Source organism: Mastigoproctus giganteus, chromosome 6, assembly GCF_048544385.1.
Source record: "Mastigoproctus giganteus isolate SK-2022 chromosome 6, ASM4854438v1, whole genome shotgun sequence".
NCBI classification, from domain to species: domain Eukaryota; kingdom Metazoa; phylum Arthropoda; class Arachnida; order Uropygi; family Thelyphonidae; genus Mastigoproctus; species Mastigoproctus giganteus.
In genome coordinates, this window is record NC_143580.1 from 17,713,603 (window position 1) to 17,729,686 (window position 16,084).

General features: G+C 33.6%; 1 protein-coding gene across 2 annotated transcripts in view; it reads left to right on the top strand.

Moving 5' to 3' along the window:
- The window catches only part of Pkc98E (Protein kinase C), a 238,221-nt gene extending 232,900 nt beyond the window's left edge, over positions 1-5,321 (top strand). For both annotated transcript variants that reach the window (XM_090375862.1, XM_090375861.1), the window contains one exon: positions 4,685-5,321. In XM_090375862.1, coding sequence (XP_090231988.1) covers positions 4,685-4,861 — 177 coding nt within the window. In that variant the 3' untranslated portion in view covers positions 4,862-5,321. The remainder of the gene's footprint in view (positions 1-4,684) is intronic.
- Positions 5,322-16,084: the final 10,763 nt, after the last annotated feature.

A 16,084-nucleotide genomic window follows, 5' to 3' on the forward strand; every position in this document is an offset into this window, starting at 1 on the left:
GTCATCAACCTTTGCCCCTAGCAGACATACCACGGTCCTGTTCCACTTATCCTTTTTACCCACTATGTTCCCCGTTTCCCTGATAATTGAGTCACCTACAACTAGCAGACATACCACGGTCCTGTTCCACTTATCCTTTTTACCCACTATGTTCCCCGTTTCCCTGATAATTGAGTCACCTACAACTACTATTTCCTGTGCGACCAGTGCATTCTGCCTTGGGGGTTGCCACTGTGTTGTGTGATGATCAAGTGCAAACTCTGGCGTTGATGTGGGCAGCTGAGAGCTTGATGGGCCCTCAATTTAGATCCTTCGAAGGCATGCACCCTGTCCCATAACAACACTGAGTTGTCGCCTGATTTCCTTACATCGCGCGCGTGCACACACACACACACACACACACACACACACACACACACACATTCCTCTTGGAAATATCATGTCCTGTACGTGATTGCTCCACAAACATCAAACAAGCAGTGCATCTTAAAAGCCTGTCATTCAGAGGGAAACTGCTCCCCTCAGTTCTCCCCTGAGCCACAGCACTCCCATTAGCTTGAGCCTTTTGCTTTGCTGCTCTGGTCTGAGTCATGATTTCAATTCAATTTCAATAAAATTTCAATTTCAGTACAAAATTATAACCCTAAATTTATATCCCAATGCAGTTATAACACTATATATATATATATTTTTTTTTTCAGTATCAAGTATTATCTCCGAGTTTCGTTTTATGACTTCCGTATCAAGTTATATACTAATTAATAATGTTACGTTTGTATAATCTAAGTTGTATGTATTTAGTTAAAAAATTACAATTTAATTGACAATGAAGTTTAACAAGATTAATAAATTTTACTGATTAATTGATAATATTATATACTATACTATACCAACGCTATCTAGTACGGGATATAATGTATCGTATAACAATGGCGGCAAGTTACAAACGGTAAATCTAAAGACACTAAGTATTAATTAACTTCCAAAATCTCGCTATCTAAATTCAGAATAAACTAAGGATCTTGACTAAGTCTATAAGCTACTTATAGAAAATAATTTAATATAACAGTTAAGTCAGTAAGGCGGCTAAATATAGCTAAAAACTTCGCATTCGCCAGAGCTGCAAAACTTGTAAAATTCAAAGCTTCCAATGAAGTGCAAGCTGCTGCAATGAAGATTCTAAAGACAGTGGCACTGAATGGCCTCCTGGAATACTTCCAACAGCTTTACAATTGTTGACAGAAACATATTGCTTCTCAAGGCATTGCATTGAAGGAAATATCATTTAATGGCATACTTATCCCCACATTTGTGTTTTGGGGAGGGGGGGGGATAACCTGGAAATTTGAGTCTACTAAGTGTATGTATTATATAGTACTGTGCGCTATACATTAAAATTCTATAAATCCAGCATTGTTTGAACTTAACCTCTGCTGAATTTTTGTAATCTGATATTTTAATGAAATGCTTAGTAATAATATGCACAGTTTCTTTTTAAGTTAATGCAGTGACCTGAGATTACTGTTGGAGTGGCAAAGAAACATTGCCACTGTTACAACTATAATGTATCTCTCATCTTGGTAAAGTTTGCCTAATGAAAAATAAAATAATTGTATGAATGTGATTGAGCAATTAAAAAAATAAAAAAAAAATAATAAATAAAGTTGAGCTCTTATCACATTACCGTCTGGGGTCCCAGACCTTACATCTTCTATAGAATATCTGTTTAAGTTACTGATAGCCAATATGGATTCTGGTTACTAAGATTTTGCAAAGCAGTGTATTTCCTGATTATCAATAAACTCTTGCTATGAATATGTTTGAGCAATTCATGAAATATTAAATTCTATGATATTATACTCTCATTAGTTGTTTCTAATCACATCTGACAGATTCTGTTCAGATGTAATTGGTTCATTAAACTGATTTGTATAAGTATTTCAGAAAGCAAGATAAGGCTTAGATGCAATGCTCAGAAACTTTTTGGTGATGAGCAATATACTGTTGCTTTTATGTAAAATTTTCTCTGGATTTATGAGATTTTACTTCTTTCAAAACTTACACCATAACCCATTCTTTGTAGTCCTACTGGCTGTGATCCTGGGATAACATAAATGCTAATTTTTCATATTGTGAGGTTGAACCCGTATGCTGCCATAGAAATTGCATGGCCATTTTTAGCTGTTGTGCTTGTAAATGGTCTGCATTAAACAATTAACAGTGAAGTTTGTAAATTCTTCTGGCCTTGGCCAGGAAGAGTTTACAAACAAGGGTTGTTTGATAAGTTTATAGGCTAGCATAGGAGTTATCTGATGTTCACTTTGCATTGTATTTTGGTGTAGTATCAGTGTATTTTTTTAACTCAATGTATTTCAGTGTATTTTTTTTTCAGTGATGCTCCACATTTATGAGTCCAGTTTTGTAGTCTCTTTCTTGAGGTCATGATAAAAGGAGTATGCAGCTACTAACACCTCATCATCTGACCCAAGTTTCCGTACATACAAGTTGGTTTTTAGTTTCAGTAATAGGTGGCAATCAGATGAAGCTTGATCTGTTAAGTATGGTGGAGAGGGAAACAATTCATTGTTAGCCTGACTAATTTCAGCCACAACAGTCATTATGTAAACAGGTACATTTTCCTGATGAAACAAAACACTTTTAGTTAGCTTTCCTGGCTTCTTTGACTTGATTTTGTCTTTTAATTTAATTACTAAATTAGTGTAATATTATCCATTTATTGTTTGGCCTTTGAGAGGTAAACTAAATTACCATTATTATCACTTTTAAATCCCAGAAAACAGATGCCATGACCTTGCCTGCCAGTGGAACTGACTTGGCCTTTGGAGTTTGTAAATTAGCATGCTTCCATTGTATTGATTGCAGTTTGACTGATTGCTGGGTGATCAATTATGTTTCATTCATAGTTTTACATATCTGGCCAGAAAGTTTTTTGAATCTGCATAATAATGAATGAGCAAAAAGTTGCTTTGAAGTTTCAAATAGAAGATGTTTCGGATTGGTTGTCAAAAAAAGGGGAACACATTGTGCAGAAACCTTTGTCATACCTAATTCATTTGACAGAATGTTTTGCACCCATTCATTTGAGATGCCTGTAGCTTCTGCTGTTTATCTAATAGTTATTCACTGATAATCCATCACCACATCAAGAACTTTATTAATGTTCTTGGAGGTGGCTGCTGTTGATAGATAGCCACTGTGCTGTTCACCTTTGATGATGGTTCTGCCATTTTTAAATCCAGCTACTCAAATTTTAAGAGTTGCATGTGATGTGTTGTGAGGTAGATTATCCTGATGTATTTACCATGTCTTCACAAATATCCTTGCTCAATAATCCCCTTTTTAAAGATAATTTATTACAGCTTGATGTTCAACTTTTCCCATTTATGCAGGTTCTTACTTCAATAACACTAATAAAAAAAGTGTTATAAGTTATAACTTTACATATATTCAAATTATCTAAAAAAAAATATATGCAACAAAAATAATTCCCTCTACTATGAGAGTTGCAAACTTATCGAACACCCCTCATAATTGGAAATAAATTTGTTAATTCTACCTCTGGTAACAGAGTTTTTAATGATGTAATACCATTATGGAACGCATTTATTTCATTAACCAAGATATTACTGTATTTTCTGTGATTATAGAATATGTTGCATTTTGTCAGTTAGCCCACTGAAAGACAAGTTAACTGTAGTTAAAATTATTCTTGTAACCTGAAAGGCAAGTTAACTGTAGTTAAAATTATTCTTGTAACCTGAAATTTGTAGTAGTACTTATTTTATTAACTATAATGTGAGTGAAATTAATATATTAGCATAATATTAAAACTGGGAGTCATTTTTATCTTGGAAAGGCAGAGGGGGAATGATCCTATACAGCTGGAAAAATTAGTGCTGCACCCATACAGTAATCCCTCAGTTTAAGATGCCATATGGTCCTGAAATAGTTCATAAATTGGAAGCAACTTTGTAGTGTGTGAAATGATATAATGGGAAGATGCATACCAGAAACATTATATTGATATTCCCGTCTTGTTCTATTTGATCCATTCTTTATATAATATATACTTTGCACTTGACTATGTTTACATATACAGTACAGCGTGTACTGTATGTGTAAAACAAAACAGTACAGTATTATGTTATTCAATAACAGACATTGTCACAACCATCAATAATATTTCACCCCTAGATGTGGCACAGACTCTTGTCCCAAGGTTGGCAGACTTTGGACAAGAGCCAATTTATATATTGTATTTATTTATTTATTTATTTCTAATTTATTTTCCAATTTCAATAACGATGTATTTTTAAATTTACTAAAATTATGTAATAAATTACTAAACAAAAAGTATTTTGTTTAGTAAATTTACAAGGTAAAAAAAATTCCATAGCAGCAAAACTATTTTATAAAAAATTACAAAAATTCATGTTCATAAGATCAACGATTCATAAATCATGAGATTACTGCTATGAAAATGATACATTGGGTGCAGATGTATATGTCTGTGATTGCATTACATATATATATAATAATTAGTAACCATTGTTTGATACTAGAATTCTTTGTTAAACTGCTTATTGAATGAAGAAGATAATTGGGATAAAATGTGACTAATTTATGTTTTCAAATTCTACATTAATTTCTCTTTCTCTGTCAGAAAACAAAACGAGATGTGAACAATTTTGATCAGGACTTTACAAAGGAAGAACCAGTGTTGACCCCTGTGAATGCTGAAGTGTTACGGAACATCAATCAGGAAGAATTTCGTGGGTTCTCATCTGTTAATGAAGATTATAATCCTGCCAAGTTTGTGTCAGATGGTCCTGCTACATAGTTAGAGGGAGCAGCTGTGCAGAGTGCAAACCTGATCCTCTGTTGTAGCATGAGTTGTCTAGTCACTAGCTTTGTATTCACCAGAAAGCACGTTCTTCATGTAGAGTTCAGGTTGGCCTGTGCACAGATGCTCTGCTTCTCATATGCTCCACTGGGTTTCATTCATGTTGCAAATAGGGTGTCATTCATGTTGTAACTGGTGTTTTGCCTCTTTCAGTTTTATCTTACAGACGGCAATTCAGAAGGCTATGTAAACCCTGTACAGAAGTTCACAGTGGCATTGTGGTTTATTTATTTTTTTTGTCCTGAATGGAAAGACAAACCCAAGAATGTAAGCGTATACTGCCCCAAGAGAGTGTGTGATATATATTATATAAATATATATTTTTAATCATTCTGCTGTAATTACAAGTACTCTATGGGGATCTTTATTATAGTTCCTGTCCTTGTAGAAGATTTATTCAAGTGCTAAGAAAAATCGTGTTTTTTTTTTTTTTTTAGTGCGCAATTCTACTTATCCCACTGACTGTTTAAACTTGTAGTATTTTTTTCCGAAATTTTGTGAGATGCATATCGTTATTCGTGGCACATTGATATTTATTTATTTATGATCATGAGAATTTTTATTTTTGCTTTTAGTCCTTTGTTTTTTACATCAAGAATCATTGTAATCTCAGTGTATTATAGTAACTTATTTATTCATGTTCATTTTGTATCCTCATTTTTAATTAGCAGTGTTTTCCTTCTGTGAAGAGTCATTAATTACTGCAATATGCACGGGTCCCTCGGTTGTCTGTGTGCTTATGTCTGTGTTTGTCAAAACTGTTTAGTATTTAATATTTTGTGTTTTTACTTGAAAAAGTGATATAAGATCCCCATAGTTTTAGTAATTTCTGCATCATCATCATCATATGTGCCAGAATCATTGCCAAGTATTATTATATTATATAATTGTGGGTAACCTCTTTGATATATTTTATCTGTAAATTAGAGTTAAACTGTGAAAGGTGATACTAATTTTAAAAATGCACAGCTGTATTCTGAATGAAATTTTCCTCTAGTAATACATCTGTTACCCATGAGAACTGATATTTTTACCTTGACTATTTAAACTTGAATGAACTACAAAAAGTGTTGATCCATCATAATTGCTACTCTTAACATCAACAGGGTTCTTCGTTTTTGTTATATTGTTTAGTTACCAGTTGTATATGCTACATTTTTTTACTAAAATAAACTATATATAAATATAAAACAGAGTTATATTTTTAAAAATTATTTAGTTTTATTTGTTGAAGTTGAAAGCAATCATTTTGTTTTAAAATCAGTACTTATCTTTAAAATGAATCATAAAATGTGAATGCTGCATGAAGTGAAGGCTTGGAGGGGAAGAAAAAAAAAAATAAAATAAAATATAAACTGTACATTTTCAAAAATTGAAAAAAAAAAAAAAAAAAAAAACATTTATACATATAATTTAACCTGAAACATGCTTTCAAAGTAAAAGACCTTCATGAAGAAGGTATTTGCCACTTGCCAGAAACTGTTTTGTACAGGTGGTTGTATGACAACTATGCATCAGTTTGGAGGTGCCCCCGGCCTGTCTGTAGGATGCCATGTAATGGTAACCCTCAAGATGTACAGGACTGAAAGGAGTGATAATGGTTGATTGTTTTATAAAACGTTATTGAAAGTTATCATTGTTTGACTCTGTCATGTTTCTCATCACTGTTAAGTTGTACAGTATTTTGACCTACCTCGTGTTGGTATTAAGTTCTTGCTGTGCTACAAAATTCATAGTTATTTATTTGCAAGCAATCATTTGTAACAAAGAATCATGTGGATGAAATTTAGAAAATTAAAATAGTAGTATGTCCTGTAAATTTAACATGTTATATTACAAGAAAATACATCATATAAAACTTTACATGTGGAAATTGCATTTTAAACATTTTTAACATATATAGTAAACTATTTAAAAAAAAAATAGGTTTTTACCAATAACTGTGATGATAAAGTGTATTGCATTTCTAATAAAATTTCTTACATTATGTCAAAATGTGAACAAATGGGAGAGAGGAAAGAGGGAAAAAAAAAGAAAAAAAGAGCACATAATACCAACTGTAAGTTGACGGTTTCATCAGTAATAAATTTTTTTAATTCCTTCATTCCATTAATTTATTAATTAAAAATTTTTATTTTGATTGTTTTAAACAAGCAGCAGTTAAAAAGAAAACTAGATATGTTTCGAGTACTTAGCTATGTTTTTAGGAACATAGTTGTAGTTTATTTTCTGTTGTGCTCCATGTATAGATACTGAGAATGTGTACAATCTGGTAAACATGCCTCCCAGTAGAAGCAGCCCTATGTGCTGGAATAGTCCAAACAGTGACAGTGTGACATCAATATCAGCCATAGCTGAACAGTCCGGATTCAGCCATGGTACACGCTGTTCCCAACACAGATTGGTATATGCCCAACAAGATGAGAGGATCTACCTTACCAGAGAATCCACATCTGCAATGAATACTGGTGCCATTAATGAGCTGAACAATTAGTTGCAAAGTTAAACAGACAACCAATTTCTTCCCCTCCCTCTTCCTTTATTTGTCTGGACTTGACTTTTGCTGTTGTTCAGTTCATTTTTTACATTCTCTGTAGTAAGGTAATTCAATGTCACAATTTTCATTTACCTCATTTCTGTGGCACTGTGCATGATGTAGATTCTGCTGCTGTGTAAAATAAGCTGTTGTTTCTGTAAACCTCTATTTATTGTCCGAATCTCAGGCTGTCTCAGGTGGTTGACCCAGGTATTTGTTGTCCTGGCTGCCTCTACCAACTGTGAATATCTGCTGTAGTCTTTTTCAGGTTGCATGTGAAATGACATGAAATAAATATGTATAGTGTTTACTGATTTTATTTTTATTTGTCTGTTCAATATGTTCACAAACACACAGTTTCTATTTCTCTTAAACATTTCAGTATACAAGTTTTTTTTTTCATCATGGTCACGATCTGTGCAAATACTTGACACGAGAAGATGTGGAAACTAACAGTTTCAGGAAGCAATTCAACAAGCAGTTCTGCTCAGATTTGTATTGGAAAACTTATGGTAAGGGTTTTTTTTTTTATTAAATATTTAAGTGTAACACAGCATTTCACAATAAACACTGTCCACTAAAATTGGAAAAATAAGAAAAAAATTCAGCTGCATAATCTGCACTACATTTAAATTCTTCTTACACAAGATATAAAGTTTGGTGGATGGGAAAATTTTAAAGGAACCTCAATGCATGCCTGCAATCATTTTTGAATAATTAAAAGTTTATAATTAAAACATTTCAGTAGTAAGAAAATATATGATACCATTTAAATTGAAAGCACAAAGACTAGTGAAGGTCATTGTACTAAAACCACTAATATTAACATGTTATAGACCAAATCAAAATAATGGTAATGTGTCAGCAGAAATGTTTTTGCAGCAGTAGACGTCTCTATTCTAAAATTACCCACCGATTTTAATATATTATAGATTAGATTAATATACTGTTTATTGAATGCTTCAGAAAATTGTTGAAAATGTCACTTCTTTAAGCAGTTACAAGTGAAAGGTTCTGTAATGAGGTAAGATGCAATACAAAGAATTGAGACAACATTATAAAGGACTTGGAAGCAAGCATTCAACTGAATTGTGGTGATATCACAAAGTTTGATTTTAAAAAAAAAGATTAACCAAAAAAATTTCTTGGCTCTGTGTCAGTCTTTACAGAGATTGCGTTTATTTCTGATTTTCATCCATTTTGTTTTACAAATATAGGGAAAACTGATCAATCTTTTGATGCAATACTCTTGTCAGATCTTTATACTTATTCTGTACTTCCATGTGTCAAGCACACCTTTGATTTGGATAAAGCTATATTGCTCTTAATGCTGCTGGAAAGATAAGAATATCAGAATTGAGTTTCAGAAGTGTAACGAACTCAATGCATTTTGATTTTGAGCTGGTTTTATTATTATTTTATTTTATTAGAGCTTTTTCTATATCAAAAAATACTTTGAGCAAAATGCTGCATCAATGCATCTTGCCTGCATAGTTACTTTTCTAATGGTCATCCCTTAATGAGTACCACATTTAGAAATTAAACTTGAAAATGTGTCTATTTTTATACTAACTCTGAAGAAAAGTTGATCTTTGAATAAAATTATAAAATTAAGATATTTCTGACATGCTCATTACTCCATTTTAATATTAATGACTAAACAAAAATTACATTGCAGTGTAAGTATTGTTTTCTACATGTAACTTTATTCTTTTGTTCATATAACTAATGCCATATATTGTACTCCTGATTGTGTGTATTGTACCTTGAAATGAAGTGTTTTTATGCTGTGCAATGTGCCAATATTTCAAAGATGGTCTTTAAAATAATTTTTAAAAATATGATTTATTGATGCACAGAACCTGTAATCTGCCAATTGTCATTACTTTTATTTGAACAGTAGTGATAAATTTCATTTTGCTAATCAAATTAGAAATATCAGAAATTTTCAATGAGTATCATCATGGGTATGGAAAATTAAAAATTAGGAAATGGAAAATTATAAAAAAAAAATAGGCTGCTCTAATGACACAAATCAGTTTATTCTTAATTTCTTGTAAAAGTATTAGTCCATTTTAAATGTTGTGGATCATATTCTTTGACTCGCTGGGCTTTCTGATTAGCTTTTGGAAACTGGTTACTCCACAAAACAAAATTATTGTTACTTCTGGCCGTTTTCTGTTTTTTCCCTATGCTCTCAGAAGGGCAAATTGTGCATTTTATTTTTTAAATATTTGCTTCGAGTTCTTCATTCACATGTGAAAACAAATTTAGTATTAGTAATGGTAAAGTGATGTAAGGAAGTCAATTTATACATCAGCCGTTATAAAAAAAAAAAAAAAAAAACTTCCACAACACCAGGTGAAAATTTATTCAAAACCATTCTTTTGCAATTTAAATTTATGTCCCACATGTGTGGTTGTAGAAAGAGTAAGGATGTTATTAGCAATTTATTCAATTCATATAGGCCTTTTAAACACAAATCAGGTCTTCTTGCAGGTACCTAGTTTCCAGATGCGCAATTTTTAGAATTGAAATCTTTCTTGGTAAGCATAGCCTTTTGTGGCCCTGACTAATCTTGTTGCGCTCTTTGCACACATTTCAACAGATTTATATCTGTTTTAAAATGAGGTGTCCAGACCTATATGCAGTACTCAAGATGCAGTCATTACCATGACTGCATCTTGAGTACTGCATATAGGTCTGGGGGCTATAAAGTGATACAAGGTACTGCATACTTGAGTACTGCATATAGAGGGGGCTGTAAATGGGACCGCATTTTTGTCCCTGCTAGCAAAATTCCTGTATACCATTGACTCATGAGCTGTGGTGTCTTTACTGCTTGGAACTACATATGAAATTGTTACTACCTAGGTTTTTCATTCTCCACTGCATTATGTTTCCAGTTATGATAACATTCTATAGAGATTTATAGGGTAGATAGCTTATCATTAGTCTGCAACAACCAGCATGGCTTACGATAAGCCTTTTCATGAGAAGGTGAATAGCATAACCTGGACCTTGATCCTGATTTGGGAATAATTAATAGTTTTCAGAAAAGAATTTCCTATTTTCTTTTTTAATGGAATTTTTGGCTTGCATTATCCATTTTCTGCAATAATTAACTTTTTGTTCCACCAGAATAATTCCTTTAAAATATCAGACATAAGGATTGAGGATCTCATCTCAAGATCTTTAACAGTTCCTTATGGGAATCCATGGCCATTTGTACAGCAACTAGGTGATTTCATTCAAAAATCATGTAAGCCACAACCTATAAAGTGTATTTCAGACATATTAGAGAGGTGAATTCTGGTGTGTTGTTCTCTCCAGATCCTATTAAACACTATCTCCACTTATTAATAAAATTAAATTATTTCAAATTTTAATTATATCTAAATAATAATATAAACTTCATATCACTACCAGAGCATAGTGTTATTACTGCATTAGATAAATTTGTTTAGTGAAGTACAGTTGAAATAATGAGATCACTGCTGTAATGTGCAAAGAGCCATAATGATTTTAATTTGTGTATTCCCATACAATCGCTCACTGTTATAATGAGCGTACTACATGGATATACCATACAAATTTTGGTAACTATGCGAACATTCTTAATTGCTTGGCTAGTCGGAAAAAACCCAATTCTTGAAATAGACAAAAGTGAAAAGGGCGACTTAGCTTTTATGACCACCTGAATTGGATTAATGGCCGGTTTATGACCTTGTCCTTTTGGGGAGGACAAGGTCACAAGGAGGCTATAGAACAGTGCAGTGGCGTTCCGCTTATCGCATTAACATATTTACAGACTGCCTTGTATTCACCAAACCATAAATTTAATTCAGAACATCTAAGAACTTTGTATGCAGATCACTTTACTGTCATTTTAAAGTAAAATCAGTTAGAAATGAACCCTTCCTTCAGAAAAATGTCTACTAACAAAAGAATGTCTCAATTTCTCAAAAAAAGGCCAAAATTGTAAAAATGTGCAAAAAATGTTGACGTGTGTAAAAAGTTTTCTTTGTACTCTTCAGCTGTATCAACATTGTGGAAGAATAAACATGTTTACGTATCGGCACTGGAAAAGAACAACCGGGAAAAAAAAAAAAAATTTAGAAACTGTGAGGTTACAAATGTCGATGTTGCATTGGTTCACTACACGAAGTGCTGGATTTTCAATAGACGGTCTGATCTTGAAGGCTCAAGTGGAAAAATTTGCTAAACAGTTTGGATGCAACGATTTTGTATGTTGGCTGGATTGATTTAAAAACAGAATACAAGCATATTAATGCAAATAATATGTAGGGACTGTATATACTAATATTTTTTTCTCTCTGTTTCTTTTGTTTTTTGAATATCTTTTATCAAGTTATTAAGAATTTTAAAAAATAGGAGGTAGATTTAACTCTTCACTGATAAAGAGTAATGGTTATAACGAGGAAATTTTTTTGGTCCTTTGATGCTTGTTATAACCAAGTTCAACTGTACTTTTTAATTATATTGAATTTGAATGAAAATCATGCCTCAGATGAGAGAAGCAAAGCAAAGGGCTAAAGCTAGTGGGAGTGCTTGTGGCTCTGGGGAGAATTGAGGGGGAAGTTTTCCTCAGAAACATGCTTTATAAGATGTACAGCTTGTTTGATGTTTGCAGAGCTATCAGGAATGGGAATGATATTGGCAAGGGGGCTGTCTTTATGTGTGCTCGATGTAAGGAGTATGAGGATATTAGGTACCAGTCAGCATTATTATGGACCTTTATGATAGTTTGAAGAACAGGGTGGATGCCCTCAAAGGAATTAAATTGGGTCCAATCAAGCTCAGCTGCCCACGTCAACACTAGAGTTTGCACTCGATCGTCAGGTAACTGGCAACCCCAAAGTAGAATGTGCTGATCCTGCAGGAGCTAGTTGTTGGTGACTATTGTCTGGGAAATATATTGTGCAAAAAAGGGCCAGGGTATATCTGCCAGAGGTAAAAGTTGATGTAGAGCAAATCACCTTTTAAGTACACCTGCAGATCACCTGTACAGTATCACCTTTTAAGGTGATACTGTACATGCTGGCACTAATGACATTAAGAGTAGGAGATCTGCAGACTTAACAAGTACAGGTTAATGTTGAAAAAAAAAGTCGCGAGTTAGGGTTAAATTTGAAAGTGCAATTCTGCCTGGACATGATAGGTGGAAGTATACGATGGGTGCCTTGTCAATCAATTTGACTCTGGAGAGATTGCATTAGCATTAGTAGAGGCATTTGATGCAAGAAACCAAGCTTATGCAGCATCAGCCAAAAAAAAAATAAATAAATAAATAAAAAATAACCACTTCCACTTCACCCCTCTCTTCGTTCAAAATACCTGTCCAGCTGAGCCTTAAACTTATTTAGGCTATCAACTTCCACGATTGTGCAAGGCAGGCTTGTTGGAGTAGGATTTTTCTCAGCATGGTCAGCACTTGTTAACAGGAGAAACTGCTTTACAGGAATGGGACACATAAAAAGGGGCTCACACCTAGTGAATAGGGGCTTGGCACATCCAGGGATCTGAGCTGGATATCATCATTCTTCACTTTCTTGGTGATTCCCTTCTACTTTTGTCTCTCTTAGGGTGACTCGGGATTTTTTTTTTTTTTTTGGCTGGTGAAGCATAAGCCTCAGGCTTCCTTGCACCATATAGCTAATAATAATAATAATAAAAATATATATATATATTTGCTGATGCTATTGAGCAGTGTTAGGTGGGTCAGTAAACTGCTAGCTTGGGAAGGGGGGATGCACAGACTAATAATAGCTGCAAGCAGTGGGAAAACTATTGGAATGAGCAGCAGAACTGAAAGCAAGGTGCTGACGATTTCAAGAACTGCTGGGTGTTGTCATGAAACAAGTAAATACATGGGCTGTGTTAGGGTAACTAAGAGTAAGAACATCTTTCACCAAAATCTATGGATCACCTGCTCCTTCTGTATAATAGAATCTTTATTGAAAAGCAGTTTCCATATGCCTTGCACGTGGCAATCGTTTTTGCCTTTGTCAAGGTAGGAAAGGATCCTAAAATCCCTACTAATTATTGTCCTATCATTCTGACTTGTCTGTGCAAAATCCTGGTTTTTTGCACAGACAAGTCAGGTTAATTTTCTATTAACATGGTATTTAGAATCAAATGACCTTTTCTCCAGCATCCAGTGCGGCCTCTGAAAGAACCCCTCCAATCTGGACCATGCTATTAGACCAGAAACATCCATCTGGGATGCTTTCCCAAAACATGAACATCTTGTATCTGTATTATTATTAGCCATACGGTGCAAGGAAGCCTGAGGCTTATGCTGCACCAGCCAAAAAAAAATTTCTAAGAGAGAGAGAGAGAGAGAGTCAGAAGTAGAAGGGAATCACCAAGAAAGAGAAAAATTATGATATCCAGCCCAGGACCCTGGGTGTGCCAAGCCTATACTCACCAGATGTGAATCCCTGGGGTTAAAATTACACTGTCCAAACACTTGAAGTTTTCCCACAAGTGATCTCACAGCGCGTGTGTGCAGTACTTTATCCGTTGTCTGTTCTGTGAATAGACTTGAGTTTAGTTTACAATTGAGGTCTATCCAGGGTTTATTTTTTCCTAGAATAGAAATGTGATTTGAATGAAAAAATAACAGTTCTAAGTGATTATGCCTTACTTAAGTGTAGTCAGAGAGAAGCTGCATTTAAAACCCTTTTCACAGCCTCTTTTGTGTAAACTTTTTATAGCATAAGAAATTGCATGAATTAGGAATTAGCAAGAATGACACTGTGGACAGGAAAAGAAAAAATTTGTGGAAGAAGTGCTGAGATAGTTCTCAAATGCAAGATTAAAAAATGCTCCTATCAGTAGAAATATTTTATGTGAAAAGGTAAAGGAATTTGCAAATGAACTTAGTGTACACAATTTTAAGCCTACAGATCTGTACAGGTAGCTAAGCAGGCAGAAGGAGAGACAATATTCTGTACAAAAAACTTCTTGATACAGACTCAGATACAGGTTCAGTACAAAAATGGGTGGAAAATGTCTTACCTAATTTATTGGAAGAATTTAGTCCTGACTGATTTCCAACACTGATTAAACTGATTTATTTTAAAGCAATACCTGGGCATGCTTTATTATTCAGAAATGAACATTTGACAGCTGGAAAAAAAGCAGAAAGAAAGAGCGACTGTACCTCTTACATGCAATGTGACAAGCACAATGAAAAAAAAAAACTTTTTTTATAATTTGGAAAAGTAACATCCATGTGTCTTCAGAGGGACAAAACTATCAGTTGAAGGTAAGAGCAACACAAATGCATGGATGATGTCTCGAATTTTTGTGGCTTTCTAAAGGAATGGGACAGAATTATGGTGTCAGTAAAAAAAATGTTCTTAATTTAGATAACTGCACATCTCATGCAATGTGTATTTAGTATTAGTATTGGCCATTAGGTGCAAAAAAACAGCCAAAAAATTTTAAATAATAATAATAATAAAAAAATTCTAAAAATAAATTATTAATAAATTATTTATTTTGTTTAAAAAATTATGTGCAAGTGAACAACATAAAACTTGTATTTCTTCCAGCGAATACAACGTCCATAGTGTAACTTTTGGATAAAGGAATCATAAAGGTTTTCATAACATTGTACAAGAGTGCAATTGCAGAAACTGGAGAAATTGACAGTGCCCAAGCTAAGAACATAGCAAAAATAATTAACTTATTTGATGCACTGCATATAATGGCTAGTGCTTGGGATTAAATTTTCGAACAAACTATCATACTGTTTTCATAAAGCCGGATTTATTCAGCCAGGTGTTGTGATAATTATTGAAGAAAGTAGTGCAGTGCCAGCAGAGTATACCAATAATTCATTTAATATTACACAAAATTTCCATGAGTGGGTAAAACTGATGAAAATCTTTCTATGGCAGGCGACCTGTACAGTTGATGGCATTATACTGGATGGAACTGACACTGAGGAAAATGAAAATTCTGATAAATAAAGATATCAGGATCCAGAGAGATATGCTAAAACCAGAGAAAAACTAGGAAATCTGAAGTGTTACAGAGTACATTAGAACTTAAGGGAGGGAAGAGTGAATCCTGCAAATTATTATTATACAGTTTACATATTGAAAATTTAACTGCTAAGGATTTAAAACAAACTGGAGAAATTTTTAAATGTCAATATATTTAATCTGTTTTTGTATTCATTTTTTTCAAAATTTATTTATATACTGGGTGGTTATAAAATGTTTCCCCATTCAGGAGACCCCAGTGTCAAAACAGTTAGAGACAGCGCTGCGAAAATCAATGGGCATGGGGAAGCGACCTGCAGAAGAAAAAAAACTAATTCAAATATATGCCACCAGAGGAGAAATTCGCACTGTAAACATGAGATGGAATACTTAACTAACTTAAGATTAGATTTTAATATCAGAACTTAGAAATCTACAGATATTGTTCTTTGCTTGAGATGACATTCTGAAAATGGAGGACTGTGTTTTGCATAGCATCTCGGGGATGTTGGCTACATGTTGTTTAATGCTTGCTTTCAAATTGACAAGCGTCTATATGCCACCATGGTAAACTCTGTCTTTCAATCCCATAGCCAGAAATCACAG